The sequence below is a fragment of the Rhamphochromis sp. 'chilingali' genome, assembly GCF_963969265.1.
Source record: "Rhamphochromis sp. 'chilingali' genome assembly, chromosome: 7".
Taxonomy (NCBI): domain Eukaryota; kingdom Metazoa; phylum Chordata; class Actinopteri; order Cichliformes; family Cichlidae; genus Rhamphochromis; species Rhamphochromis sp. 'chilingali'.
The window spans coordinates 23,019,693-23,028,519 of record NC_137934.1 but is presented as its reverse complement, the minus strand read 5'-3'; the positions used below and the strand labels follow the sequence as shown (position 1 = coordinate 23,028,519).

Below are 8,827 nucleotides of genomic sequence, written 5' to 3'. Positions count from 1 at the left end.
GTGACTATTAAAAAGAAATACACACGCTTTGTAAAACAAAATCTGATTTAAAAAAAAAAAAAAAAAAAAAAAATTGAGATGATGCAAATTTTTACTGAGCATTACACCAGAGAATTGAACCCAGTTAGCTTAGCATAAAGACTGGTCACAGCTTTATCCAAAGGTAACAAAATCAACTAATGCTAACACACGGTACAAATGAGATGTTAATTAGTATCCAGTCTCCGTACCAAGTTAAACTTTTAACTCTATGCAATCTCATTCTACCTGAAACAGTGGATTGATATAGTTAAGATGACAGTGAATGTCATAAAAGTAGAAACAAAAGCAAGAAGACGTATTAAAAATGCTGTTTGACTCAATTTTCATGTTCAGGATAGATGAAGAGGAATGCATCATACCAACAACTGTCCTCACAATGCATTGCATCATCCATGGTCCCCACAAAGCAAACTGTACAAGTACGTGTGTGTGTAAATTATTCATCCCAGGTGAAGTCATATGGCTGGAAGTCATCTCTCAGCTGTTTGCAGCTCTCCTCCTCCTCCTCTTTGCTTTGTTTACACTCTTTCCAGTCAGCTCGAGTCGGGATGTTTAGCACCGCCTCACTGGCCAGAACCTCCCTACGCACGCACACAAAAACCCCCACACCGTTACTCTGTGACACTGACATTCTCCCACAGTGCAATTCTGACCTCCCATCAAGTTTTTTTCCCTAAAATTTCATGACTGACATTTTGGAAACAGCAATTTGTCATTTTTAGATCAGTGCATATTTATGTGAACAAAACACATTAACAGTGTGCAGAATTATTGGTAATAATTATTTACCAATATTACTGAATAACATGAGACTAAAAAATAATTTTCTGCAAACCAAAGCATCTTTTCCCTGACTTAAACAGGTTTGTAGGTATGTTTGTGTATACATAATGGGTAAGTCCTGACTGTCCAGCTCTCTGGAGCCCCCTGTGGAGGCTTTTGTTTTTACACTTTCTGATATAACGTAATTTTTCTGATGACGTTTTGATAATTCTGTTATTTTATAGAGAACACAGGTATAAACAGAATGACCTGCTTTCTCTTTTTATTTTAATAATCTAATCCAAATGTGATTAAAAACGCATCTGGACAACATTTGCATTTATACATAACATTTCATAAGAAACAGTTTTATTTTAGCTTTAAAAGATGACACTGACAGTGCTGAAATTTTATGAGGCTCTTCTTTATATTTACAGGCAAACAAAGGGTGTTTAATGGGGACTGATGCTCACCTTCCAAACTGCAGAGGAAAATGTTTTTGAATGCGGTAGAAGAGCTTCTCCCCCGAGTCCAACTCTACATAGAAATATGGAGTCCCTGGAGGAGCAATCTGAACACACACGTTTAATTCAGCTTTTCAAATAGATGTTAAAAATCCCAGAATAGCCAAACCACTGTACTCCAGGTGTGTTTACGGGTACCTGCTTGAGGTCAGTGTGTTCAGGAATCTCCATCATCTCCATCTGTTGCTCCTGAGCCTGGACCATGAACGCCTCCTTGATGTCCTCTGTGGCACAGCGGTTCAACGGCACCGGCACAACCTGAATGACAATAATAACAAGAAGATGATAAATAAAGTGATCAGCAAATGTGGCAGTAAATAAAAAATCATTTTACGTTTCTCTTCCTGCGCTTGGATCACAGGAATCACACTCTAAATAAAGATACAAGGAGTTTAAACGTGCTAATTTATTGCCCAGGTGTGACTTACTTTGTGAATAACTGGCTTCTTGTATGTCAGCAATAGCAGACTTAAAAAAATATTTATCTAATTCTACGCTCAATCTCAAATTATTTTAGCAGCTTTGCATAAAGTGCACAAGTTTACCACATCTTTGTTGACCTTTTTGTTTTAGTTTGTGTTACTTCATCATTTATTACAGTGAAATATCTTGTGTACCTCCATAATCAAATTTAAAATACAAAAGCAAAAAACAATTTATTAAAAAATAGAATTATGAAGCTTTAGCTAGTTATTTTAGATTAAAAGTGGCACAAATGAAACGCTCAACTTTTATCATTCTTTTCTTCTCAAATTTTGAAACTATAAAACCAAATATGTAAAATTTTGCACTCTAAAGTGAAAAATATGACTTTTTACACTTCTACACACTGCATCTGTCAAAATTAGAAAATATTCACCCTACAGTATCATTAAAAAAACAATACGAATAACACTGAATTAAAACATGTTTTCTTGGTCGTGTTTCTACCTGCAGCTGCAGATGCTGGCTCCTGTAGTTCCTCTCAAACAGCACACAGCGCTCTCCTTTGCTCTTGTAGAACTTCCTCAGGGCTGACTTGTACTTCTCCATCTCCTCCACCACCTCCGAGCTCAAGTCCACCACCGACTGGTAGTGTCCGATGGGGAGGATCAGCACATGGCGAGGAGTCAAACCGCCTTTGGCCAGCGCGAGGTAACACTGCAGAACAAATCATCCTCACTCGGCTCTAACGCTTTTACGTGAAGTCTCGAAGGAGCTTCTGTGATGTAGATTTATGAACAGCATGAACTCACGTGTGTTCCTATGCTGATGACGAGGTGCTTCTCCACCTGAGGGCTGGCCAGACAGAACCAGCATGGACCCGAGGGCTGAGCTGCACACAGAAAAACAAATTATCTGTGTAACCTCACAAAACCACACTAACTAATGAGTTCTTTCTTAAACCAGATATAAACAGAGTGTGGCTGGACTCACGGTGCCGGCGGGGCTGCTTGGGCTGCCCCTGATGATGCTGCTGGTCTCGCCCTCGCCCATCTCCATCAGAGTGCCTCTTCCTGCCGTGGCCCCGAAAGCCTCCACCCTGCTTCTTGCTCAGGTCGAAGAAGTACTGATTGGCTGGCTCCTGGCACACATATAACAACATTTTGTACTTTAAAACCTCAAATACACATTCAAAGGTGATTTAGATAAGAGTCGAGGTGAATTCTAGTGACTATGAATCTCCACAGAGGACTCCAAACAAACCTCCTCCTCTGTGGCGCTGAAGGCCGTCTTTTGTGTGTCCATCTTGTCTTTCGTGGGGCATCTGTACGGGTTTTCTGTGACGTCTTGCGGTTGCTTCACAAGCTCTGCGGGGTCCATGGTCTTCATGGGGATTATGTTGAAGGCGTACAGATACTGCAGACAGAAGGTTTTCACTTGTCATGACACATCTGGAGAATTTTTCACAGCAGGAACCTTTTAGCACAGATCTGCTCTGTTACCTGCATTTCCTGCAGGAGAACCAGGGTCTAAATTAGAGTTTTAAAATAACAGGGAGAGTCTAAATTTAGTTCAGCTGAATTGGCTATTAGGGCTTCCTGTTTGCACTGGAAACATTGGTCAGTGAAGAAAACTTTAACTTCTCTGTGGTTTCTAAGCATTTTTTAAGGACTTTATTAATCACAGATTTTGATGTTTTCCTAACTTTTAAGAAAACCTTGACACAAAGTTTTAATAAATGCAGCTATGCACATAATCTCCATGTAACTGATTCTTTGTCTTGCAGGGAAACGCACCTTCTTCTTGGCGGGGTTGTTGACGGCCGCCAGAGCAATGAAGCGGCTGACGTGTTGAGCATTTTCTTGAAGAACAATGTGATTCCTGCCGATAGACACAGTGAAAGATGGGAGTAACATAAAACAAGAACCAAACAGTTGCTTCGAATCAATCTGACTTCTGCCAGGGGGGGTCACCCCCTACTGGCCAATCAAAATAATGCAGGTTTAAGGCTCTTTGATATCCAGAAGAAATTAATTAACAGGGTCATCAGTGAGCTCCCTCACCACTCTGCAGCTTACCTGTATGGGAGTCTTTCATAGTGAGCGCCCTCTAGTGCTGCAAAGTGGTATCGTGGTTTCAGTTTGTCTGCGAGGCTGGCTATCGAGTTGCTTCCACAAAGTTTTGTGTTCACTTCCTGCCGAACAGAGTTCAGAAGAATCCATTCAGCATCTCGTGGGGTCAGAGGCAGTAAAATTAAAGCAGCATAGACATCTTCATTACCGGGTTGTTTGCGTAGTGCCACACTCCTCGGGGCCACTGCGATGTCAGCAGGATGTCAACACCTTTAAATTTCGAGCTGCTGGTCAGAGGAGTCATGAGGGCCACCAGATCTTTGGAGGTGAAGCAATGAGCCGGCGCTGGTTCCTGCCGGGCTTCCTGACCGCTGACATAGGCGATCTGCAGTCCCGACACGCCGGTAAACACACCACGCCGGCCTGTAACGCACAGATGAGAGCACTGTGTCACATTTTGGTTTCATGTTTTTATTAAAAGGTCATGAATATGTGTGATCGCTTACCGAGATATGTGATGTTTTCAGCAAGCTCACAGCCATCGGCGTTTGGGAAATTCTTTACCGTTTCCTGGCTTGCTGCTCCGAGGATGTAAGTGTGGATGGGAGCTGAGGAGGCGCAGAGAAAAAAAAAGAAAAAGAAAAAAAAGAGGCTTTTGAGTTTCCTCAGAAAAAGCCAAAAAACATGCTTGCTTTCAGCATGAACATAGGAGGCGCTGTTGAGTTCTTATGCAATGCTATTAATGTAACAGCGCCCCCTGTGGTCAAAAGCAACAATAAAGATGAGCATCTGCCCAGATGTTCCAGATTTTTTCACCTTTCTTGGCTCCGGTTTTGTACAGCTGCCACTCGGCTTCAGCTTCCGGCGTCATTCCAAAAAACTCTCCAACACACAGCAGCAACTGGTGGAAAACAGATGTGAAAATCACCACAACTTAAAGACGATTACAGGTGTTTTAATATGATAACTTAACACACAGTTCTATACAATGATCTACCAGGTCATTGAAGGTAACAAGAAAACATTTAAGGGGATGGATGGGGGAAAACTTAGATGGAAAAAAAAAAGAATAAAAAGTTTTATGAGAAACAAAATGAGATATTTACCAGAAAAAGTCTGTAAGGACAAGTCTATAAACAAGTGTGTGTTGAAAATAAATAAACCGGTTGATTTAGAAGAAAAAACGCAAAATTGCCAGAAAAAAAGAGAAACAGCTGACAAATTCATGTAAAAGCAACTGACAAACTTACAGAGGAAAACTGGTAAAAGAATAGAAAATGGCAAATTTCTAAGAAAAAGCTTACTGTAAAAAAGGCAAGTCTATGTGGAAAAAGGAAAAACAAATTATGATAAAAATGTAATAAATTAAAATAATTTTTAAAAAAGAAAAACATCCATCCATTCACTTCCGCTTATCCTTTTTAGGGTCGCGGGGGGCGCTGGAGCCTATCTCAGCTGTCATAGGGCGAGAGGCGGGGTACAACCTGGACAGGTCGTCAGTCTGTCGCAAGGCTAACACACAGGGACAAACAACCATTCGCACTCACATTCATTCACACATTCACATCTAGTGACAATTTGGGTTATCCAATTAACCTATCCCCACAAGCTGCATGTCTTTGGACGGTGGGAGGAAGCCGGAGTACCCGGAGGGAACCCACGCAGACACGGGGAGAACATGCAAACTCCACACAGAAAGACCCCGGCCTGATGTTGGAATTGAACTCAGGACCTTCTTGCTGTGCGGCAACAGTGCTAACCACCGTGCCACCGTGCTAAAATCACAGCTAGTATAACAAGAAAAAACTGTCAAATTTACATTTAAAAAAAACTAAACAGATATAAAACCCCACAAATCATTTAAAAAAAATTAAATGATAACTGGATAATGTGACGCATCTGACTCACATCAAACTGCCCAGTCTTCTTCTGGATGGCCTGGACTCGGTTGAACAAAGCGTTCAGACGGCCTTCAACGTCCCCACACGCCAAACTAGAAACACGCATGTTTTAATATTTTAACAATCAAGGCAATTCATAGATGATTTTCTCTGGAAAACATCAGACAGTCTCCAAACATCTGTTGTGTTTTTGGGACTTGAATGATGCCTTACTCATTGGTAAAGTTGGACACTGAAACATCAATAGCACAAAGTGCCTCTTTTATTTTTATTTATTTATTTATTTTTAGAAAGAGGAACAATACATATTAATGAACATTTTAACAAATGTAAATATGCCAGATTATGGCCTTGGGCTAATTTCCATCTGCAGACCCTCTGGCAGGTTGGTGTTAAACACAAGTTAGTAAAAACATACAGAGACACTATTTACAGGTCATGTGACAAGGACAAAAACAGTGATCACATTATACTAGAACAAACAATGACAAGAAGAGTGGACACAGAGGACAGTATAGACAACAATAACGGAAACACATCAATTATATTGCACAAACCCCAGTATTGCACATGCCCTGACTGTCGTGATATCGCGTTCACCCATTGCACTAACAGTTGTTTTTACCTTTTTGTAATACACTAACTCTTTTTCCCATCCAATATAAAGCATGATTATTAAACATGATCACATGTTTGCGTGTCCCTCAGCCGCCCTTTTAAGTGACTCTTAAAGATGGGTAGACTTGATCTGACAGAGCATTCTGTGAAAAGGTGGTCCGCCTGAATGCCAGTTCACAATCACCTCTAACAGTGGCTCGAGTCAGTTGAGACCTGCTAGACTTTTGTTTAATAAAATCACTCATTGGTGGAGGTGCCAGACCATGTATAACTTTGTATATTAGACAGGCAGATTTAAATAATTTGAAATTAGTAAAATTTAAAAACTTGTATTTTTCTAAAATTTGACAATGGTGATATGAAAAAGGTTTTTTATGCTCTTTTGTAGCATACTTCGATTGGACCAATAGCAGCAGAGTTCGTATTAAAATAACATTAAAATAAAATAAATCAACAGAACTCGTGGATATCATTCTGTTTAATTAAAATGACGTTAATATATTCTGGTAAAGTGCAGATTTTTCACCACAAACTGCAAATATCAAACATGCCTCTACGTCTGGAGACTGTTTAATGCAACCTTGAATCATGCAAGTTTTTAACGAGGTTCTGTATATTTCAGTGTAATACATTATGCCGAAATAAAAGTGATGACCTCGTATATTTTCAAACCTTTAAACACATTTTACATTAGGCGGACGGCTTTACAACCCATCCTGGGGGTGGATGAACACTGACGTTCAGCAGTGAAACGCGTATTTATAAATCTGAAGTTAATAAGAAACGCTTAAAATTTCTGAAATTTGTTTTAAGTCTGATGAGAGTGGTCACATTTTTGCATCTAAACAGTTCCGAAAAAGTCAACAATTACAAGACCCTGACCCGGTGAGGTTTACACGCCTGTTAACGGAAGGGTTTTCATATTTTTCTTTTACCAACGTGTTTGTATTAGAAACGGAGATCCTCTAACATCATAGCTGAAACAACATAATCAACATGGACAACATAAACAGCATCGATTTAACCAGAAGCTACATTTAACCGGACGCTGCGTCCTGTGTTCACTGAGCAGACTTACACTCTGAGCGGCTGCTCCTCCATGTCCCTGAGCAGATTTTTACTCTAAATCTTAAAATGTGGGATTTGGATTTTAGCAGCTTCCATTAACCGCCCGTCGCTAGTAACTGTCCGACTAAAACAAAGGCGGAACTATTTGTAATTTACGAAGCGGGAGTACACGCGGCTGCGCGAGACACACTAAGAAAGACAAACATTTATTAAATTAAAAATGATAATTTTAATTTCTAAAAACTACAAGAGAAGTAGCTCAAACAGTAAGAAATATTCCATGTGGCTACCCGGACAGATTTCAGTGCGGAAATAGTTGTTGCCAGGTTTGATTTGAGTGGTTTGAAGAAGCTGCCGTGTTTCAGTACGTTGTTTCTGTTTTTTCTGTAGTTTACACCTGTTCTTAAATCCACTCAGCTCTGTAATCCTGATTTTACTCTGTTTTAATTATTAAATCTGCAGTGTGTTTGTTTATTTTATTTATAATTCATATCAATAATGGGACAGAAGACTAACGAATGAATGAATTAAAGGACTTCACCAGGGAGGTAAAATCAAGCATTAACTAACAAAATAAGCAAATAAAAATAAAATTCTAAGACTTTAAATAGTTAAATTAACTGGAGTATGGGTCCTACTCGGGATACAAACTGAATGTACAAAAAACACAAGTTCTCAGTAGTTTCTATAGAAAGCCCTGATAGATACTGATAGATAGCAGAATGGGATAGGATCCTCTCCAGATTTATATGGGCGGGTAAAAAGCCAAGAGTTAAGTTTAAAACACTTCAGCTTCCCAAGGATAGAGGAGGACTGGGCCTCCCTTGCCTACATGACTTATTATAGGACAACCCAAATAAGGACTCTGGTGGGGTGGTGTAAACCTGGATATTGTTCAAGATGGAAGGAAGTGGAATTTTCCTTGGGAGGCAACTTCCCTATCGGGGCACTGATAGGAGATCCCTCAAAGTTACGTCTCCTGGGAGCCCCGGGCAACCATTGGATGGTAAGCTCAATACAGACATGGAAAAGAGTACTTAAAAAGTATCAATTAAATCACAGAGCTGGATTTCTTAGGTGGTGGGCTAATAAAGGTCTCACCACATACAGTACCTTGTTGAAAGACGGAAAAGTGATGAGTTTCCAGGACCTTAAGAATAAGTTTGGGTTGCAAAATCAAGACTTTTTTTAGATATTTGCAACTGAGGGACTTCCTGAATAAAAGCTAAAACATCACCAGTTATCGACTGGGAATGAAGAAATTATTTACATATTCGAGAATGCATTTAGAGATGCACCCTATCAACAAATTATTTCTATATTATATCGTTCACTGACCAACCTGGGGTCATGATACAAGATATGTTAAAGCAAGATGGGAACAGAGGGTAATCTATCCCTAACAGGAGAGGAATGG

General features: G+C 39.9%; 1 protein-coding gene across 1 annotated transcript; it reads right to left on the bottom strand.

The window, feature by feature from the left end:
• Nucleotides 1-75: 75 nt before the first annotated feature.
• Nucleotides 76-7,575, bottom strand: cwf19l1 (CWF19 like cell cycle control factor 1). The gene is made up of 14 exons (XM_080887298.1): nt 7,421-7,575; nt 5,732-5,816; nt 4,640-4,724; nt 4,330-4,431; nt 4,032-4,246; nt 3,830-3,945; nt 3,548-3,632; nt 3,015-3,167; nt 2,745-2,892; nt 2,564-2,643; nt 2,259-2,468; nt 1,467-1,586; nt 1,278-1,375; nt 76-623 (listed from the first exon to the last, which is right to left on the bottom strand). Exons 1-14 carry the CDS (start codon nt 7,441-7,443, stop codon nt 479-481), a joined length of 1,665 nt encoding a protein of 554 aa, XP_080743424.1. The 5' UTR covers nt 7,444-7,575; the 3' UTR covers nt 76-478.
• Nucleotides 7,576-8,827: the final 1,252 nt, after the last annotated feature.

Coding starts and splice junctions, on each gene's coding strand:
- cwf19l1 (XM_080887298.1), bottom strand. CDS start 7,443: ATGGAGGAGCAGCCGCTCAGAGT. Junction 3,633..3,829: donor TATGAAAGACTCCCATACAG/GTAAGCTGCAGA, acceptor GTCTATCGGCAG/GAATCACATTGTTCTTCAAG. Junction 2,644..2,744: donor CAAGCAGCCCCGCCGGCACC/GTGAGTCCAGCC, acceptor TTCTGTGTGCAG/CTCAGCCCTCGGGTCCATGC.